The sequence below is a fragment of the Sinocyclocheilus rhinocerous genome, unplaced genomic scaffold, assembly GCF_001515625.1.
Source record: "Sinocyclocheilus rhinocerous isolate Xijiao unplaced genomic scaffold, SAMN03320098_v1.1 scaffold938, whole genome shotgun sequence".
Taxonomy (NCBI): Eukaryota; Metazoa; Chordata; class Actinopteri; order Cypriniformes; family Cyprinidae; genus Sinocyclocheilus; species Sinocyclocheilus rhinocerous.
Window position 1 is genome coordinate 1,290,028 of NW_015665007.1, and position 23,122 is coordinate 1,313,149.

At 35.2% G+C, this 23,122-nt stretch overlaps 1 protein-coding gene and 1 long non-coding RNA gene across 2 annotated transcripts; one reads left to right on the forward strand and one right to left on the reverse strand.

The window, feature by feature from the left end:
• Positions 1–5,349: 5,349 nt before the first annotated feature.
• On the forward strand, positions 5,350–22,839 carry sesn3 (sestrin 3). The gene is made up of 11 exons (XM_016541778.1): positions 5,350–6,117; positions 6,359–6,467; positions 15,379–15,444; positions 16,247–16,441; positions 16,527–16,709; positions 18,055–18,303; positions 18,724–18,856; positions 19,597–19,715; positions 19,815–20,005; positions 20,759–20,903; positions 21,045–22,839. Exons 2-11 carry the CDS (start codon positions 6,414–6,416, stop codon positions 21,129–21,131), a joined length of 1,422 nt encoding a protein of 473 aa, XP_016397264.1. The 5' UTR covers positions 5,350–6,117; positions 6,359–6,413; the 3' UTR covers positions 21,132–22,839.
• On the reverse strand, positions 6,372–15,096 carry LOC107730841 (uncharacterized). Its single transcript, XR_001638720.1, has 4 exons — positions 14,911–15,096; positions 7,906–8,099; positions 7,702–7,759; positions 6,372–6,442 (listed from the first exon to the last, which is right to left on the reverse strand). It is a non-coding gene; the product is annotated as an uncharacterized LOC107730841 (long non-coding RNA).
• Positions 22,840–23,122: the final 283 nt, after the last annotated feature.

The following is a 23,122-nucleotide window of genomic DNA, read 5'->3' on the forward strand; positions in this document are numbered from 1 at the left end:
GCTGGGTCAAAACAACCCAATAGCTGGGTCAAAACAACCCAATAGCTGGGTCAAAACAACCCAATAGCTGGGTCAAAACAACCCAATAGCTGGGTTTGTCCCTTTTTAACCCAGCGCTGGGTTATATTTAACCCAGCATTTTTTAGAGTGTATGATTTATATTATATTATATTATATTGCAAAGAGCATTAACTACACATAAACAATCAGTATGAACAGTATCTTGCAAAGTGTGGGAGGAGGAGTAAAGCAAAAACATGCTTTATTAATCTTTATTATGGTTTATATTATATATATACCCTAGGACAAGAGGTTTGGAGAATAGATTATAATATTTTACATTATATTATATTATCTCTTTATTACAGTTTTTCACCTGGAACAATGAAGTAGAGCATGGAGTGAACTCTAGTTTGCAGAACATGTAGTAGAGTTGAGCCCTCTAGAACCACAAAAACCTCTTCCTCCTGAACCGATGGGATCAGTGCAAAAACCTTTGCTTGGCCCTTAAACACACATGCACAACATTCACATAAATGGTTTACTTTCATATATTTCATTGTAGACCTGCATAGCTATTCTTTTTCTAAAAGCACATTAGCAAGATTTTTGTATCTTAAAAACACAGGCAAAGACAGAAAAAGAGAGAGAAAAGTGTTACTCACATAAATAGGAACCTCTCTTCTGCTTAGCTTCATTGTTTGAAATGACACAAACCTTCAAGAAACAAGTAGAAATGCATGCGTTCACCAAAGAAAATAACATTCATACTAGAAAAATCATATGAAATGATGAAGTCACCTTAAAGACCAGCGAGGATTGAAGTCGCTCATTCAAATGAGAGCTGAAAACTAAAAGAGACAGAGAATATGGGAGGAGTGAGTGAGGAGGAACAAAGATGGGGAGGAGAAGATTAATGAAACACAAAACAGGGACAAGAAAGATGAATGATAGGCAGATAGGAGTGAGGGATCAGTAGAAATGATGAACATGTTTAATAATTACTGTCCCATCTCCTTTTGTCATAAAACTGTAAAATTAATTTTCTCTTGCTGACAAGACACAGACTTAAACATGCAGAGAGGCAAGCATTTGGTCTATCTTATGAAGGTAGAATGACGTCAAAAAGATTTGCATGTGCAGGGTAAGAGTTGTCTATCTATCTATCTATCTATCTATCTATCTGTGCAAGCAAAAACAATGTAAATGTATCGTCCTAGTTGACAGTCTAAAACACAAGTTGTTTTAGTAAGAGGGTGCCTGCAAGCAGCGCCATCTTTTGGACAGCACGATACTTAGAAAAGTTTGTTTTTTAAATTTTGCTTCAACATTTGTCCACAAGAGGCCGCCAGCAGGTAAATGTATCACACGATTCCTTTTGTCAGGCAAAGGCCGAACGAGAAATTTAAGGTTCCAAAAGTATTTTTCCATTTTATGTTAATTCTTTTGCTTTGCACACTCATACAACTTTCACTTGGAAAAAACGTTATTCAATGGAAATAAATTGCACATGTAGGCTAAATATATACATAACATATTTGCAGTAATGTTCGTTATCATGGTTAGGCTACTCTATGGAAAGAAGCTGCAAAGCAAGAGACAAAAGTGTAAATTAATACGTAAGCCTATGCATTTAATAGGCACACATTATACATATTTTGTTGCATTTTTGTAACACATTAATTTGTGTGTGTGTGTGTGTTCTTGTATATGGTCTTATTTGTTGTTTGCTTGTTTTTAAAAAACAAGTTTGATGATGATGATATAATATAAATATATACACGGAAAAGTAAAATGTTCAGCATCTATGTTTAGTTTTTTTCAGTGGACTGGAGAAGAAAGCTGTGGCAATGCATGCTGGGACTGAAAGAAGTCTTTGAGCTGTGAACTTTCCCCCACTTATCCAAACAACTCAGTCCCAGAAAACCCTCAGCCTGAGACTGCTACATATGTTGAGGCGCACACACTCACACTAATGCAAACAAACACGCGTACACACACATGCTCTGTTTCTGTTTACTTCTATACCCTACACCAGCCCCATGACCCCCCTTCTCACATTGTTTGGGAAAAAGTGAACGAGTAAAAGTGGAGGTTTGCAGAGATTCCTGAGGGTTTTTTCTAATCTAAAATCACATGCAGGGGCTTAAACATTCCTGGCCCTTTATTCACAGAGAAATAAACTCTTGCTCTCCCCCTTTCTCTTTTTATAACCTACTGCATTCTCATGCCAAACTCCATATCTTCTATACCTTCAGTAGTCATAAAACTCCCTCTCCACCGGCTTCAATTTTTTTTTCTTATGTTTAAGGAAGCCAGATTTCCAGGATTTTTTTCTGTAGTCGTTCCCTGCTTGTTTTTAAAATCCTTGCACAATCGTATCACTCACGTAATTCCTAATCCTGTGACATGTTTAAAGATCCTAAATGAAAAGTTATGTAAAATATTTACACTAAGCACTGGGATTAGGAGCTGCACAGTAAACATTCCGTTCGACATATTTGTATCTGTCTGTCTCTCCCTGGAAGCTTCCCTTCTGTGTAGCCTGTACGTGGAATTTATGAAGTGAAGGTATTGTCTTTGTTATCAGAAGAAGTGACCTTTTAGTAGTTAAACTCAGCAGAAAACAGCAGTGTTAGCTCACTGAGGTAAACACACAATTCAGGGTCATTCTATGGGTGTCATATATATATATATAAACAATACAAACAAAAATCAAAAATATGCACAAAAATTACAATTATATATTTTATTTTCAGAATAATATAATATAATATTGATTATTACCAAGAATTTATATTATTTTATATATGTACACACACACAAAATATGCAAAAAATATTATAATTATATATTATATCATTATGAGAATAATATAATATAATAGAGAATCTAATTTAGAATTCATGTTATCATATTGAATAATATTATTTATTATAATATTTTATATTCTATTTTATTTATATTATATGTGTGATTATAATATTTTGTATTTTTGTTTAAATTATTTTATATTTTATATTTTTTGCAAAGTGTATTTTTGTATTTTGTGTAGTGAACAACTGATAATTGAGTGAGTATTATGCAGAATCAATATCAATTTATTGTAATGTATTATGTTTTGAAACTTTCAACCTTATTACCTTTTTGATAACATAATTATATCCTAACACTTTTAAAGCATGTATTCATTTATCTTAAGATTACAGAATGTAATTTAATAAATAAACACACTATTTGTCTTGTTTGGTTTCATAAAATGACTCCTAAAATGTTTTACAAATGCCGAATTAACAGCTAAACAGAACGACTATAAATGTCTACAAAGTGATCAAGGTGACATTTATTAAAATATCAAAAAGACAAATCAAAGGTGCTCTAGGACACTCAAAAGGGTGAGAGAAAAGGGAGGTGTTATATTTGATTGTTATATTTGAGTTTGATTTTGTATTTAACTGGATTTAGTTTGATTTAATCAAAGTATTTTTAGGTGTTGTCAAAGTAAGTTTACATAAGGCTTTCACAGCTGAACTGATTGTTTGACAGGCTCTCCCACTGTCTCTGTATCTAAACATGTAATACACAGGAAAGACTTGCAGATCTTTCATCTGATAAAACAGACACTAAGTCAGTCTGTCTGGGTGAGAACTGGAAAGTTAGGCCCACTTAATGGCTTAATAAAATATAGGCAGGGTCACGTTCACATGCATATAGCTTTACAGTCATAACTGTGGAAATGTCTTTGAATGGAATGGAAATGGGCTTCACTGCATGTGTCCTTTGGCAGCAAATGAACCATTGCTAGAATTCAGGCTTAAACACACACTCACAAACACACAAATGTGGCTTCCTAAACAGCCCTTCACAGAACAGGAGGAAATGGGTGGCAGTCCTGCTGCAGGATTGCATTTTAAAGCACACACCACAATACTGAGTATATCTGTATTATATCAAATGACTCAAATTTGTCAAGCTATTTACATTAATGATAAGCCTAGTTTGTGTGCATTAGTCAAAACTGAACAAACAATGATGCAACCGTTTAAAAAAGGTTTCAGATATAGATTTTTGGGGGAATCTGAGCTGAAACTAAATTGTTAACAAAAGCTAAAATAATAGTGAGACTAAAATATAAATAAAAAATCATTACCCGAAATGAAATAAAATATAATTTTATTGTAGCTAAATTTCTCATTTTCTTTTAGCGTAACTTGAATAACTAAATAAGTCAATTTAAAATCGAAATAAAATTAAGAAATATATAGACATGTTTTAAAAACAAAAACCTACAAAATGACAAAAACACAACAAAATTACTAAAACTAACTAAAATTAAAATGAACGTAGAAAATATAAAAATAAAAAGTAATTCAAAATATTAATAAAAACTACAATCGTATATGAATGGTCCTTAAATAACACTGGCATTTTCTGCAGATCTATCTGTGAACAGATGTGTGTGTGTGTTGGGGTTGTAAAATGTGTGCAAAATCCACTGACATGATTTTTAGATTGCATAAAACTAGATTGTCTCAGGAAGTTCACACCAGCACCATTTGGCCATTGCTAGGATACAGCATTGTGACCTCAGGGCTGATCAGTTGGCAATGTGATTGGCTGATTTTCTCTCTCCTGATGACATCACGTTGTTGCTGGGTGAAATTAAACTCTGGTGGCAGGGAAGAAAAAAGACAACTTGACAGTTTGGGTTTCTTTTTCAACCAAGATCCATGCGGATTTTCTTGACTTAAGGGTTTAATGTTTAAGGATCACCATGGAATTTGCTGACTAAATGCTAAAGCACCGCTAACATGTGCTGTATGTTGCCCTGTCATGCTTTTAGAAGAAAAACTCCCTAACTTGAAACTTGAAGTTGAGTGACATTTTGCAATCTATTTGAACAACAGAACATCACAGCATGAACAAGTTTATGTAGGCCGGCATTCATTTCATCTGAACTCTCCAACATCAGTCTGAGATCATAGGAATGTTTTTAGTAGCACACCGTGGGCTGCTTTCATGAACCCATGGACCAAAATCCTGCTGGGTTTGGCTTGTGTCCACACCGTCTGATGGTCATTCCGCTCAGTCAGCAATTTCCAACTCTATTCAAGGCTCCTGTTTGCATATACTGTAAAAAGACAATTGAGTTGCGTCCCCTGCACTCCAGACAATGACTGTTTGAACAGCCATGCTTATTTTTCCTAGAAAATAAAGCAGTCAATGCATATTGAAAGAGAGCAAATGTGTTTCAGAAGCAGTTTAGGAAAAATATAGAGATAGTGAAATCTAATCAGACATCTTGCAATACACTGTTTTATTAGAGGTTATATGAGCCATTGACCTCAGCACAGACATTTCATTGCGAGCTGTTAAGTCATAAAACATTCAGCCCCTGCCTGCATACAAAATAATTGAATAGTTTAACACTGTACATGAAAAAAATATACAAGGCCCTTCACAGATAGTCTTACATTTTTTGATATGCAGCACACTTAAAGTGAGAGAAACATGTCTGGACAAGAGAGAAAAAGTTGGAGGGGGCAGTGGCTCGTGAAGAGAATAGCATTGCGATGTCTGATTATTTTTTAGCGAATTGGTTCTTACGGGTGGTTAAAAAAACCGATTCTTTTGAGTCATCTCTCAAATCTTGAAACATTTTAAACAAAACACAATGAATTTGTGATATATTTGTGATGTTTATATCTACAATAATGTGATAATGACAGTAGGCTACTATTGTTTTGTTACTAATGTTTTAGAGTATAGGCTTGTACTTCGCAACTAGCGGAGAATTTTTTTTTGTTCATAATAGATAAAAGTAATATTATTAATGATTGGCAATGTTAATATTACTTATTCTCGATATATGTATTTATATATATTTTTTCAATCTCACAGGTTTACCCAAACGAAGTCATCAGTTGAGTGATTCACAAGCGCGTTACGAATCGGTTCACAAGAGTGATTCACTCGGGAGTCGGATAGAAGGAGGCCAGCTGAGGGGGCGTGTAGCGCACGTTCATGTTGAAGAGCTCTGCGCACTGCGAAGGGATACGGAGGAGTCTCCAGTACTCCTTCAGGTCGTGATCGTCCTTAAAGGGGCTGGCAGCGGACATGCCCAGACCAGTACACCGTCACTAAGACCGGGATTCAGCTCTTCGCATGGTTTAAGCTTGCCAGAATGAACGGAACCACAGACATCTGCAACCACTGCCGGAACATAATCAGAGAAAAGGTAACGTAATTCTTCGTGTGTTTATGCATCAAAACTTTTATTCTTATATATATATATATATATATATATATAAATACTGTATATATAATTTCAGTCACACGTGTTCCTTAAACATCGGACATGCCCAGACCAGTACACCGGGATTCAGCTCTTCGCATGGTTTAAGCTTGCCAGAATGAACGGAACCACAGACATCTGCAACCACTGCCGGAACATAATCAGAGAAAAGGTAACGTAATTCTTCGTGTGTTTATGCATCAAAACTTTTATTCTTATATATATATATATATATATATATATAAATACTGTATATATAATTTCAGTCACACGTGTTCCTTAAACATGCATTTGATCCTGATGCATAAAATCTTGGTGCATTTGGTTTGTAGTGTAATGTATGGTTTGTGCATGACTATCAGACATTTCTGTATCTCTGGCGACCCAGAGAGGTTTACTTAGTCACCTATATTACTTTATTTCTTTAAACTATGTATGTTTTTTTAACTGATAGATAATTGGATTAATAGTTAAATACAACCGTGACCACACATATAGTCTTATGTATGCTTTACATATATTTTCCAATGAGTGTATTTGCAAAAATTATATAAATTATATATATTTGCAAAAAGTGATGTGTAACGTTATGTATCATATGATAACCTCTATATATAGTATATATGATAACCTCTTTTGTGAGGAGTAATTGAAAGTTATGTCTATCTGTACACACACACACACACACAGTTAATCATAGTTTAAATGGTAAGCATTTCAAAACATTTTGATAACCTCTTTTGTAATGAGTAATAGAAAGTTGTGTGTGTGTGTATATATATATATATATATTTATAGATAGTATATATGCTAACCTCTTGTAATGACTAATAGAAAGTTATGTCTATCTATCTATCTATTGATTTTTGTGACATAAGGTTTAAATAGTTTAAATGGTAAGCATTTCATCATACTTTGATTGTATCAGAGGCTAACTTAGTGACCTACTCATCTCATCTGAAATCCTGCTATCATCCCTATCTCTTTTCTTTGGCTGGAAGATGATATTTTTAGCTGTCATTAATCATGTTGACCACATGTGACCTACTTCTGCTCTGCACATCTTCCTCTCACATACACCCTGCCAAAAGTTTTTGTAAATCAAACTGGACTTTAATACTGAAACATGAGCTGGCATTTATCAGATTGAACTGTTGGCTGAAGGCTTGCAAGCTCTTTGTTTGATTTTCATGTCTATAACAGCAGCCGGGAGCAGATACTGCGAGTTATCCTGTGGCTGTATGCAAACCTGTATTTTGAGTGCCTGACACAATATGTGTGTGTTTGGATAAAGCCTGTTATATGAGAATGGTTTGGGGGATTTGTGGTCAGTTTGTCATGCCGACAGGGTTCTTTATTACCCGTTTCACTGGTTGTTGTCATAACTCATCAGCATGTCTTCTCACCTGTTGCTCTCCATGGTTGTGATCATTCAGTTGAAACCCTTCTTTGCCCCGCCTTGACCTGCAGAAAAATAATGCTATTCATAATTAGAGTCAAATTATAACCAATTATTTCCAATTAGAACACAAAGAACATTTTATGCTCTAGTTCTTTACACCACTGCATTGGTACATTAAAGGAATATTTCACCTAAAAATTAAACTTACCTCAAAGTTTCAGAATCAGAACTCTTGACTGGGAACTCAGAATTTCTTAATTCCATGTACTAATGGAATGCACCATTTCCTGCCGAGAAGAAACTCTGTTCGGCGTCTCGATTGAAACCCAAGGTGTGTCCGTTACGTACTTATGCACTAGTCAATGCCGTTTTGTAGTATATAGTGTGAGTAGAGTGTTCACACTGAAAATTCCAAAAAGAAAAAGTGCACTTAAATAGCCGAAAAAAAACAGTGTGGAATGTTGGACACTTCATGCACCCAACTGTTGCAGCTTTAATTATGTAGTGGAGGAGGAGGGGCTATCAGACTCAGATTATGAATGACAAAATAAGTAGTCTCAGCCTCAGACGTCACGCCCACTGACTGTTGGCTGAACGTCTGATGCATACGGCACACAAAAGTGGAAACACTTCAGGAGTTTCGAAGTCGTCATCGGATTGGTTGAATTATACAGGATTTCCGGGAGACGTGTGTGTCGCGTTCTTTAACGTTCCACCTGGAAACAAAGATGCCGTGGCACCAAACCCCTTCACGAAAGAAGAAAGCCGTCGTGTTTACAGCAGTGACGATGAGCGCTTATCAGGATCAACTAAACGCTGGATTCTCAAAAGTATGTGAAATATTTCAAGTTCGCGTCATAGAATCTTTAAAATATGTCAGAGAGTTTTACACACCGGTCTGTTATTATTGCGACATTTCCACGCCCCGAAGCGTGACGCTGAAACAAAATGAACTGTGATTGGTTGTTTGACATGTCGGTCAAACGTCCTCATGGGCGGGCCTTGGCCAATGAAAGCTACCATGAATTCCAGACCTTCAGCCGTCAGTCTGAAGGTCTGGCTACGCAAGACTACAAAATAAGTAACCTTATATAGTTCATACACTACACGGTTGAGTTGTATAAGTACCTAGTGCATAGTGCGTCATATGAGAGATGCAGCTCCAGACATCCCATCAAATTCCACCATCTTGTAAAAGCACGCTACTGCATGTTTTGGCACATTTTCAAAATTTGGCTTGCACTTCTGTAACCAAATCTGAATTTAATTTCCCATGTAACACATCCGCCATGTTCCCACCTCGGCTAAACAGCATCTGGCTCAGCATGCTACAGTAGCCATGCCCCCAAACTCTTGCGATTGGTTAAGCTGGAAAGAGATTGACGGAACTGAGCTTTTAATCGCTTTTAAATATTTTGATGGTGCCTGGGAGGCTCAATATTTACACTTTTCTGGGATATAAACCCATGAATGGCATACTTATGGTTAATAAAGAATAAACTGGGGTAAGAGAATGTATTTTGACATAAAAATCTTATAAGCAACTCAAGACTCACATAGAGCAAAAATGATCTCTCTTATAACCCGATCCCATACCACCTGTGTTGGTTCATATTTACCTGTCTTTATTCCTGTTTGCCGTCACACGCTTCAGTGAAAAAGCAACAATGGCTCTACTGTGGAATTGAACAGCAGCAAAACTGTGACTTGCATCGACGCAACCAGTTTTGTCTTTCAATGTTTTCTTGCTTGAAAGAGAGACAGATAGAAGCCCCATATAAATTGTGCTGCTGAGTTTTGCTGATTCAGCAGCTGACACACTTCCTGTTCCTCCAGCTGCCGTGTGCGCTGGTGTGACATAATTGACCAATGAATCGCACTGCCCCGTTACCACATAGTGACCCATCGGGGACAGCATCAGTGACTGTACGTTCTGTAGTCATGTTTGAGCAGAGATCTGTGGGTAGACATGAGAACTACAAATACTCCAAACCACTAATTGAGTGAGGACGCAAGTGCCGGCTGGGCATATCTGTCACGGTGCCACCAGCCATCTGATCAAGCAAAACTAAAACCTGTGCATTCTGCCAGTGTTGCATAATCTTTTATGAGCTTAATGGCATCATTCAAGGGCCACAGACTCTGACGCAATCAAGTGATCACCAGGGGGAGGATCCTCATGAGAGAAACAGTAATGCTATTGTGTAAAAATAAATTTTTAATGTCCTAAAAGTGCATATTTGTTTTTATTTACTATATTTTTGATTTATTCAGTTGATTTCATGCACAATCTGTTGATGTACAATAATTGCACAATAATGAAATTTATTTGATCTGAAATTGAGGTTGAATTTAAACTTTGTGCTTTTGGTTAGAAGTTTTGCGATTTAAAAAAAAAAAAAAAACATCTTTAACATGTAACCCACCCACACCATTTGTGCTACAGCCATGACTGATACATGCAGTGTTTTCAGGACAGTGTTATTTATTTTAGTATTATTTATATATTATTCTAGTATTTATTTATATTTTGTATTAGCCTATTTTTATATTTACATTTGAGTTTGAATTACACTTTAGTAATTTTATGTGCTCGTCATTTTTATTAGTTTTCTTATGTTTCTAATTTATATTATTTATACAGTATTTATTTCAGTTTTTGTTTTACAAATTTTTAGTACCTCAACTTAAACTTATTTTATTTCAGTTTGTTGCTAAGGCAACATTTCAAATGTGTACATTTAAAAAAAATTTTTTTTTTACTTTAATTTAAGTTTTTCATATACATTTTATATTTTATTTCAGCTTCATTTCCATTATTTAAATTGTTTAATTGGTTTATTGTAAAACACATTTTGAGTGCTCTGCTGTGAAAATATGAATATTAAGACACTATAAATTACACATCATCACGCTGAATTTAAAGTGCCTCTTTTATGGGTTATGAAAGGTTCATATTTTGGTTTTGGGAGTCCCCAACCGGGGAAACCGCTATTCTACCGCTCCAAAAGCGGCAACTAGTGGCAAAGAATGAATTTGCATTTAGACCAACGCGAAAAGACCAACAAGTTGGCGGGCAATATGCTAATGTTTCATGTTGACGTCAAAACGGCTTGGGATTCGTTTTAAAAACGACTCGTTTCAGTGATTCAGAGTCGACTCTTTCTTTTGAGAGACAATAACTTTATACACGGTGCACTTTAAGATTTAAAAATTTGCAGGATTTTTTTTATTCACCTAGAGCTGTGTTACACACTGCATGAAAGGCCATTTTCAAAAATCCATAATAGGGGCACTTTAATTTATCCTTATTCTTGAAGAACTCGGAGTAATCCCCAGTAAACCGCTCCATAATAACCCTTCGTTCTCTCATTACATCCCATTAAAAAAAAACTTCACTGGAGATCAAACCTAATCCTCACTGAGACACTAAATATTTGTTAACATTTATATCGTTATGTCATCTCTCGCTCTCTTTCTCCCTCTCTTACCCTTCCTCTTCCATATTTTATCCATGTCTCGGACTCTTTCTCTCTCTTTCTACAAACTCAGTAAGAGTAGGCCTGAAGAAACACTCATTTGTTTAAACTGAGCACAAAAGTGGACTTATGTAATTACTGTATATGTGTGTGATTTTGTTCTACACCCACCTTTGCTGTCATGGAGAAAAATATTTCTGCACTTTCCCCCAGAACATAAGACACGACCAGTCCCAGACAGACCCACATTTTTACCCTCTTCGTCTCTTTAAAACGCACTTGCACTTCTCGTCTCTTTGGCTGAAGGCAGAGCACCAGGTCTTGGAGGGGAAGGAAGCATATAGGATTCTGGACAGCTATTTTGAATCAAAAGCTTGACTGGGCAAAAGCAGAATGCTGGAACAATAGAATCCTGTAATACATAAAGCCAGACGTGTCTAAAGGCAAGAGAACTGTTCAGACACCTCTGCTGTAATCCAGAGTCGATTTGAGCATTGAGAACAGACTTACGAAGATCAAGGAGTGGCTGTTCGAGGCTTAAAACCACAACCTTGATTTTTATGAAATGACCTGTACATACAGTACAAGCATAAAAACCACCCATATAAAAATTAACAGTGATAAACACAAATGAACAATATTTAGGTGGTAACTTTATATTTGCTGTAGTAGGTTTTATTTAAGCATGAAACAAGTAGTTAAAACCATGAAACCATAGTTATAGTACTATGCTTATTGTACTATTTACATGGTAAAAGTGGCAATACTCCATGTAATTGCAAAAGTAGCATGGAAATGCCATATTTAAAAAATGGTGTTTTTCTGACAAAATACTATAGTTAATAAAATTATATTTAGAACAGTTTTTCACCAAAAGATATATAATATGAAAGAGACAGTAAAAAGTATAATTATAGTTTTTTGGTGGGAAACTGGTTACTATGGTCAAATTTTGTAAGGCCTCAAGTTTTTTAATTAACAATAAAATTCTTACCATTACCAACAATAAATTATTTTTGTATTTCTGTTCATCTATGCCACTGAATAAAAGGTAAAAAATGCAATGTGACTTTTTAGCTCACAATTCTGTCTCTCGCAATTACGAGTTTACATCTCGCATTTCTGACTTTTTTGTGTGATATAAAATTGCAATTGTGTTATAAAGTCAGGATTGCGAGATATAAATGTGCAGCTCTGAGAAATAAATAATTTTTCAGAATTGTAAGATATAGACTTGCAATTGCGAGTTATAAAGTCCAATTTTGAGGAAAAATGTTTCTCAGAATTGCACAATTATATCTCGCAATTCTGAAGAAAATGTTTTTTCCCCCCTCAGAATTGGGGTGTATAACTGCAAGTATTTGTCTCACAATTCTGAGAAAAGTCGTCACAATTGTGAAATATAAACTTGGAATTGCAAGAAAAATTGTGAAAAATGTATATCACACAATCCTGAGGGAAAAACAAAAATCATAATTTGACATTTTGGTTATGATAAATTGGTATTTGGTTCTTTGCCTGTACACTGAAAAATATAATGTATAAAAGTTTTACTCAGAAATTGCTAGTAAATTTCACAAACAGTTAAAGAAACGGCCAGTAACACATTGAATTAAACATGTACATTTGAAGTAGAAAGACTGAAATAGTATTTTCCTGTAAAACATACTCCAATTATATTGGTTTTAAATAAAAATTAGATTTTTTTTTTTTTTTTTTTTTTACAGTGTAGACCAGGGGTGTCCAAACTCGGTCCTGGAGGGCTGGTGTCCTAAAGAGTTTAGCTCCAACCCCAATTAAATCACACCTGAACCAGCTAATCAAGCTGTTACTAGGCATACTAGAAACTTAAAGGCAGGTGTGTTGAGGCAAGTTTTTTTTTCTTTTTTAAAAAGAGCATCTTTAAATCTGGACACTGTCCCAGACTGATTGAGGAAAACGCTGCTTCTATCCATGGACACTCATGCTGCTGTCATGACAACAGAATCGTTACCATGGTGCTGCAGAATGACAGTGTTAAAGGGGTCATATGATGCAATTTAATTTTTTCCTTTCTCTTTGGAGTGTTACAAGCTCTTGGTGCATAAAGAAGATCTGTAAAGTTGCAAAGACTAAAGTCTTTTTTTTTTACTTTAAACCGCATAAACACATTTCATTACACCAAATACACAAAATAATGTTCTTTTTAGCAGCATCATATGACCCCTTTAAGCATTATCAGTGCTGATAGTATGCCACGTTTTGATTGGCCGGGAGTGGTGATGCATTTTCAAGGTGCAGGTCACAGTGGTAACAGTGCTGTATCAATGTTTCCGTGTGATCTCAAACAGATCTGGACGGCAAATCATTGCAGCCTCATTGCAAATACACACAGACTTTACACACGTTAAGCATAGAGAACAAACTAAATGGATTAAATTAGTCTCACATATCCTGTGGTTCTCCCTCTGTCTTATCCATATCTCTTCTCTCTCGCATTTTGTTTGACTTTATGTAACACAGATGAGGGAAATACTTCTTGTGAAGTTGAAGACTTTTATAACGGGTATGCCTTGTAAAAACATACACTAATACCACCATTCACAAATCGAGGTCAGAAAGATTTTTTTTTTTTTTAAATAAATTAATTTTATTCTGCAAGGATCCATTAAATTGTTCAAAATGTTATATAATGTTACAAAAGATTTCTATTCCAATAAATTGTTCTTTTGAACTATTCATCTCATAGAATCCAGCAAAAAAATCTATCACAGTTTCTACAAAAATATTATGCAACAACTATTTTTAACATTGATAATAATAATAATAAATATTTCCTGAGCAGCAAATCAGCATATTAGACTGATTTCTGAATGATCATGTGGCACTGAAGTAATGTAGTCTTCAGTGTTTATCCTCGACTTTAAAAAGTATAAGTTGTCTAATATTTACAATTTATTTCAGCTCTATTTGAATTAACAAAAACAATTTTTACCATTTTTCATTAATTAGTTTTAGTTAGCAGTAACAACACAGCTGTACACACACTGTGAATGGGTTTCAGTTGAGTTGGTTAACGCTGGAGGCTTCTCTTTCAAAAGCCTTTTCTGTATTTTTTCTCTCTTCTGACCTCCCTCTGTTTGCTGCTTGTCCTCTTTGTTTGTGCAGTCTATTTACTTTCTTTATTTAATAGGTAGAGTCTTGTTCTCTTTCAGAAGAGCAGCGAATGTAAGAAACCAACAAGCCTAAAACAAAACTCTCCTTGTCTTTGTGTTGCTCAATCTTTCCTCCCACAATTTTTCCTCCAACATCCTTGGAAAAACAACTGTGCAAATTAAAAAAAAAAAAAAAAATTCACGTTTAGGACCTTGTGCATCGGATTTACCACTAAAATATATGTCTGGTTGTGCAGACCCTTATTAGTTCTAGGTGAGTGTTATATAAACAGCAGAGGTTTCCAACAAGGCTGCAGAGTGGAGGCAAAACACTTCTGACCGTAAATACAACACTGTTTGTGTATATGTGGTGGTTGGGGGTGGGATATCCTGAACAAACCCAAATCCTGAAGAGAAGGAAGGAAGGATAGATAAATTGAAAGGGAGGGTTAGAATGACAGGGAAAGAGATTTGGTGTGTCCAGGTCTTGGGCCACTGAACTGAAGTGACCCTTATACCCGTGGCATTATAGCCAGTGTAGCGAACACACACAAACACCACACACATAAAACACACACACAGTTTTCATGGAACTCTTACCTTTCGCTGTAACAGGAACAACAAAGACTGGGAGGGACTTTTCAAAATAAACCAGGGAGACGCAAAATCGACCTGAAAATCAATGTTGTGCTCTTTAAAATATATACATTAAACACACTATGATACTTTTGTTGGAATATCTCCTGAATTTCCTTCTCTTTATGTTTGTTAAACAATTTCTGAGGCATTAGTGTCTCTGAAAGAATGACTGCTTTCAAACAGGTTTCACCTGCCTGCCATTAGTTGAATAAACAATTAGCTCCGCCCCCAAACTCAAACCATTGGTTGAGCCACTGTTGCTGTGCGGAATTAAGCTACAGATGGCTTACTTGTATTTGTCTCTGCCTATTAACCTGAGACTGGAGAAAGTATTTTAACATAAAAAAAACACACTTCAGTAAACATTTTTTATTTGATCGTTTTGTCAGGATATTTTCTTCATATTCATCATCATTATGTTTTCCTCAGGAAAAAGGAATGAAGATGTCAAGACACATATCAACAGGACCAAGCTCATTTATTCCAGAAAATGAGGTAATACTTAATTTCTACATTTACCATGGTATTACTATGATATTCTTTGAAATGTACTACCGTTCAAAATTCCGTTAAGATTTTTTAATATATTTGAAAGAAGTCTCTTATGCTCGCCAAGGCTGAATTTATTTGATCAAAAAACAGTAAAACAATAATACTATGAAATATTATTACGATTAAAAAATGGTTTCTATACGATTAAAAAATTGTTTGACTATATTTTAAAGTGTAATTTTTTCTTGTCATGTAAAGCTGAATTTTCAGCATCATTACTCCAGTTTTCAGTGTCACAGGAGTGTGTCTAGCAGTGCCATGTAAATACCATGGTGTATTACTAAAGCATTCTTTCAATACCATAATATATGTCAAAGTTCCACACTTTTTTTGTAATGGAAAATTCTTTCTTTTCTTTTATCACACATTCATTCAATGCAAGTGCACCCAACTCAGATACTGTAATCGTTCTTTCTTGGGTCAGCTGGTGTTCATTTCATTTTTGTTTTGAGTTCAATTGGTTCAGAGATTATTTTCATTGAATCCGAGTTAAGCGTGCCAGGAGATGTAAGAAAGTGTATTTAGATTGTAAATTGAATTATAGCATCTGCCCTCACTTTGCTGAATTAAGATGAACCTGAACTAGAGTTCAAGAGTTCTTGGCTCTGATTCATTGCATTACATGTTAGTGCCTTCTCACATGACAAAATCTGACAGACCACTTATTTAATTTGTATTATCATCTGACCAGAGTACTTTTATGTCAGGAAAATACATACAGTCTGATGTCTGATCCTCATCCCAGATCATAGGAGCCATGCCTCTGAGTGACTCCACAGTGATGTTCTTAGACGAAGAGTTCAGTGGTCGTATGGACAACCTGACGCAGGTGATGGGGCTTCACCCGCATTATCTGCAAGCATTTCTCCGCTGCCACTATTATCTCCTGAGGATGGACGGCCCACTACCACTCCACTACAGGCATTATATCGCTATAATGGTACAAACTTACAAAAAACACTTTCAAAAGAGACTTTATTTAACTGGAATCATTTTATGAGTGATTTTTTTTTCATCTTTTCCAGGCTGCAGCACGGCATCAGTGTTCCACGCTGGTCTGTCAGCATGTGCAAGAGTTCGAGCAGATAGGTGTCTGTTCTGATTGGCTGAGAGGTCTGGAGTTCTGCCCACAACGACTTCGCAACCTCAACGAGATTAACAAGATCCTCGCGCACAGACCTTGGCTCATTACCAAGCAACACATACAGGTAAAACACTAGCTTTCTTGCTTATTGTTCAATATACACTAGGGCTGCATGGTATATGAAAATAAAATTGTTTATAACTTAGTGCGATTGTCAAAATTGTGCAGACTGTGATTTAAATAAAAACGTTACCTTAATGGCACTGCTCATACACATGCTTGCAGCCCATGATACAGTGCTTCAGCTTTTCAGAATGGCTTGGTTTATTTACTGTGAATCAAGCCAATTTGAGACACTGAAAACACCGGATCACGAGCTGCCCGCATACAGAAGAACATAGTCTGAGCTTCACTCTAAAATCAGCAGTGCATACATCTATTGCTAGCAACCTGTCAAAATAAAAGCTTAATGGTTTAACGTTTAAGAAAAATGAATCGAGACGTAAATATTAGTATTGTCAATTTACAGTTGTACTATAAAATAAAATAATTTTTTATTAAATACTTAATTTTTTATTTTTACATTACAACAATGACAATATTGCAATAAAACCACAATTATTATTTATAATCAATTTATAGAAAACAGCACCAATTTTGGATTTTTTTACTATTTTTTTAAACTTGAGTTGGTTATTGTAAAGGGTAAACCCATGTGTGAACACCCCAAAAAAAAAAGTTTTCCCAATCACTTAGGTCTAAAAATAGTTTTTCAGCTTTTTAAAAAATTATTATTTAAATTTTGCACTCCACTGCAAGATCACCCCACTCATTCTAGAATGATTAACTCTTTCCACATATAGTTATTCAAGTCATCTGGAAAACATTTCTGTATTTTTATATAAATTGCAGAAAAAATAATTCAGCAATGTCAGTTTTTTCCAGTATCGTGCAGCCCTAGTATACACAGAATTGTTTTAGCATTATGCAAGCATTATGCAACAAAAAACATTTCAAACTGTAGTCCATAACATTTGTTGTCACTATATGCTTGTTTAATTCAGAGGGTGCAATGAATATCTTGTAAATAAAAGTTTTGCATTTTCAATCCAGTTTTGTGTTAAAACATCTTAATTCTTAGTCAAATCAAACACTGAGTCAAATAAGATGTTACGTCCTGGTCATTCCTTACCTTGGAAATCAAGTCAATGCACTTGCATTGTGGGATACAACATTCCATGTAGTCCACTATGTTTTGGGAAATGCATGTCGGAAAAAGTGCATAGTACACATTTATAGTAGAAATAGTAGCATAGTATGTTAGCCTTCTGGCGTTACAGGACCCTATGTAGGTGAACACATACAGTATCTTGATATACAGAGTCTTGATCAATGTTGTATTGTTCATTATATTTGTTGAAATCATAATTACATCAAATGTCAATAATCTTACGCTCTCTGTTTCTCAGGCTCTGGTGAAGACAGGAGAACACAGCTGGTCTCTGGCAGAGCTGGTTCATGCGGTCGTACTGTTGGCACATTTCCATGCCTTGGCTAGTTTTGTGTTTGGTAGCGGTGTCAACCCTGACCCTGAGGTCACAGAGGTCAACGGGGTCACGGATGACCTTTGCCCTCCAGCCATGGTGGGTTTATGCACCTGCCACCTAACAAACAGCAACCAAGCCAACGGGAACCCCGTGTGTAACCCTGACACTGGGGTAGGAAAACATTACAACGTGTCCTTGTGTTGTTTTTGTATTTTTATATCAGGAAAACATGTTCAGATCGTATTTGACCAAGTTAAAAAAGTAATTATATTCTGCATACAGATTCTTGTTACTGTAAAACAGTATTTTAATGTATTAAAGTTAAAAAAAACATAGTGTATGCTTAATTTCCATGAAAATATTTTTACAATGCAAAAAAAAACAAAAACATTCTTATACAGGCTTCATTTAGTTAATTCAAAAAATTATGTGGAATATATACATATATATTGTATAAATAATGTATTATATCATTATTTTATAATTATTTTATGTACAATAATTATGTATGCGTGATTCAATATTTGTTTGGACAATTTTGTTATATACAAGTAGCATTTCATTTTTGAACTCTATTTTTGTGTATTTCAGAGTGAGCTGGAAGCTCTGATGGAGAGAATGAAGCGATTGTTGGAGGAGAGAGAAGACGATGATGCGTCAGAAGAGGAGATGTTCACTCGTTTTGAGAAAGAAAAGAAAGAGAGTCTTCTAGTGGTGTCTGCAGGTATTACAACACAGATACCTCCTACCCGACAGCTCTTTTTCAGTTCATAGTAGGGCTGGGCGATATAGCTAAAAAAATGTATCAACGATATAATGTTTTATATCGTTTGGTATCGATAATTATTGACATTTTTTATAACCTTTTAAAAAAAAAAAGAGCAATAGAAAAATACGTTTAAATTTAACCACTGTATTTTTAAATTAACCCAATTTATTGAGACAAACAACAACAATTTTTTTGTTTTAACAGTCAAACACAAAATTTTTTCTATCGTTATCGAAGAGGGTGTACCGTCGATAAATATATCGATACCGTTTTATCACCCAGGCCTAGTTCATAGTACATCTTTTCTTTCATAATGAAAATATTACATGCTAATAAAAGCTGAAACTTCTACATATACTTACACTAAAACAGTACGAGACTGTTTCCCTTTCTTTTTGTTTCTTCTCTATTTCCTCCATTTTGTCCGTTCCCCCCCTAATTTCCTTCGCTTTTGGTCTTGTGGTAAATCGTGAATTAAAGGGATAAATTACCAAAATGAAAATTCTACCATTGTGTACTCAGCCACATGCCGTTCTAAACCTGTATGAATGTATTTGCCTTTTGTCATAAAGGACGTCAAACTAAGCATGACCAGTCGACGTGCCGTATTTGAACCATTCCTTGAAAACAAGAAAGGATCTAGCTGTCTTTAGTCTGAAGTACTTGTATTAAAATATTGTGATTTTCATATGCAGGGTTTGATGAGGAAGTGGTGCCTCCTTCTCCCGTGGCTCGGTTTGTAGACGACCCGTCGTTTGGGTACCAAGACTTTGCACGACACGGAGAAGACAACCCACCCACTTTTAAAGCACAAGTATGACAAACACCCTCAAATTTCCACATATACAGCATTATTGTTTTTATACCCCACTGAGAGTGAATGATTGATCATTCTGTCTTGTTCACTCTGTAGGACTACTCATGGGAGGATCATGGTTTCTCTCTGGTGAACAGGTTGTACTCTGACATTGGTCACCTTTTGGATGATAAATTCAGAACGGCATGTGATCTTACCTATTACAACATGGCCAGTCACGAGGGGGTGGACACCAGCATGCTGCGCAGGGCTCTCTTCAACTACGTTCACTGTATGTACGGAATACGGTACGTCTGTGAACACAGACGACACTCATAAAACTCTGCTAATGAAAAAGAATTAGCAGTCTCACATCAGGAATCAAATAAAAACAAAAAAGTGTTTGGAATGGAATATATTGTCTATAATATAAAAAAAAACCTGTGTTAAAAATCATTGTGGATAATACTTCTAGCTCAGTCGTCACACAGGAAATGAAAGGTCAAATCAAGCACATTGCATTCTGGGAGACAGTGTTATTTCACTGGGATAGAGTTTATATACTATCATTTACATACATCAGTTATCTTGTATTTTCATCATTTTAATTTTAGTTTAAGTAATTTTGGGGTTTATATTTCTATTTAGTTTTAGTTTATTTTATTTCAGTTTTAGTTTTAGTCATTTTAATTCTTCAGATTAAACTTACTCTGATAAATTTCGAATTCTATGTTTTTCATTTAACATTTCATTTTATATTTTTATATTTAATTTTATTTATATTGTAGAATTTTATTTTCCGTGTTTCAATGAACGGAAACAATTTTTTAATAGTTTTAGTTAACAATAACAACAGTTTTGTGCACTGTTGTATACTACACATTATGTCATCTGGGTGTTCCATGCTGTACACTGCAGAAAAATAATAGTATGCGACTGTAATACAGTGTACAGTATGTACGCCCATAGCGCCCTCTAGTGTACTAGCACAGGACAACCAGGAGTACTGAAGTCCAGCCCTGCCTAATATTGTAAGATGAACATTCATACTATGTGTGCAGATACGACGACTATGACTACGGTGAGGTGAATCAGTTGTTGGAGCGCAGTCTGAAGGTTTACATTAAAACAGTGACGTGTTATCCGGAGAGAACCACTCGCCGCATGTACGAGAGCTACTGGCACCAGTTCAGACACTCTGAGAAGGTGAGTCATATTATCATGGCAAATTTTAACATTTATTTAAGATTTATAATTTATAATTTATTATTAATTTTATTTTTTAGTCGGTAAAGAGCCATTGAAAACCCAAACAATATACTGATATTCTCGCTTTCCTTGATCCAGGTTCATGTGAATTTGCTTCTAATGGAGGCTCGAATGCAGGCCGAGCTGCTCTATGCTTTGAGAGCCATCACTCATTATATGACCTGACCAACCAGACTCCACCAATTATATGACCGGACCGATTAGACTTCATCTTTTAGGTGACCCGACTAATCAAACCTCACCCTCAATATATGGACATCATTACACCTAAATTTAACCAAAAGTTTTTTTCCATCATGGTACATGTCATTAGCAATTACTTTTGCATATAGTTTTGAATTCTTACAATTGTGTCCAAAATGGTGTACACATTTTCTTAGACTGTTCAGATTGGTAACTAAATGAAGGACACTGAATACAAAGCATTCTGGGTATAATCCCAAACATCAAAATGGGATCTAATGGCATGTTCAAATAAATAGTCATCAAGAATTGTGGGTGGGCAGTCATGACTTTTACTGGATTCAAATATAATCCTTAATGGTCAGACAAATCCCAACATTAAAACAGAATCAAATCCTTGGACTTGACCTGATCAATCAGACGACGTCATTTATGACTTCATGACTTGACAAATCATGATAACGTGCAATATTTTCTCACTGAAATCTCACTTATACTGTAAGCTGAAATACTGGAAGACTGAGTTCACATTTTGAAACAGGAAGTTGTCTTTTTTTTTCTCGTACTGTATTTTGGAACAGAATACTGTTTTCCTTTTGTATTATCGTCATAAATGACAATAACAGAATGTGAGACTCCTGTATGGAGAGGAAAAATCTTTTCTTTCTTTCTTTTTTTAATCCCTGTGCCTTTTTCTTTCATTTCACATTGAATGTATTGTTTAGATTTTTTGCAATTTGTTTCTATGCTTTTCAGATCAACCTGGTTTGGTTTAGTTGTTTACCTGGAAACTAAAGCTTTTGTAGCATTATTACTGTACTATCAGTCCTTTACTATTTCCTTTGATCCTCAGTGTTATGCTTTAGATAGCAACATTCATTTTTAATATACATGTTGCTGCCACCTGCAATAGCCCTACTAATTGCATCTCCTGACTTTATTTCTGTGCGAGTGCGTGCGCGTGTGAGCTTTAACATGTAGCTGAATGTCTGTCTGTGTAGGACAAAGTATTTGCACATCTGTTGTGTATTTTTATTTTTTTAATTGGTGCGCTTCTGTGAAAGAAACCCATGAACAGGAGCATGAGAGAGTTGATAAGCGTGAGTGATATATGCATGATTGCCTGTAGGGAGCGTCTGGAAACTAACTACTTTTGATACTATTGATGTGATCATTACTGTCCATCATACCAGTTCTCAAAGGTTTATTTATATCGCTTTAAGAATCATTGCTTCATATTTGCACAACTCTAATCAAGGTGCAGCATCAGTGTCCTTTAAAAATAGATTGTGTCTGAAATTAAATGTATGGTGAAAAGATAAGCTTTATAGAACGAGACAAAGTGTTGCCTGGTCCAGCCTCATGGACAGTGCCTTATTCATGTTTAGAAGCACAGGTTATGATTTCATTTAGTCAAATGTACACCAGAGATTGTTCCATATGTATCAATGAAGTAGGTAAATCTTGTCTTTAAAGTGCCTTTCAAACTTAGTTGCAAGTGTTTCAAAGTGTATGCAGCAGATTCAATGGCAAATGTTCTTTGATTAATAGGCATATGTTGCATTTCCTACTTGTGTTTATTCCGATCAAGGTGGTGCTATGAAGCTTTCATGTTCTCCACTCATTATAAATTTATACATTTCCAACATGCCCATCACAGACCTGTGTTTCAATAAAGTTTCTAAACAAACTCAGTTCATGAATTATGCTTTTGTTTTTATGTTTTTTGACAAAATACATGTATGCAGAAGGTGGATACAACCGAAATTCATATTTGACAAATTGACAAGCAGTAACATATATATATAATTTCAATAATAATACTAAAATCATACAACAGGACTATGTAAGTGAACTGCAAAAGATAAATTAAAAGAAAAATTGCAAAAAAAACAAAACACTTTCCTTAATATATTTATATCTATTTCAACCTATATATATATATATATATATATATATCCCGATGATGATGA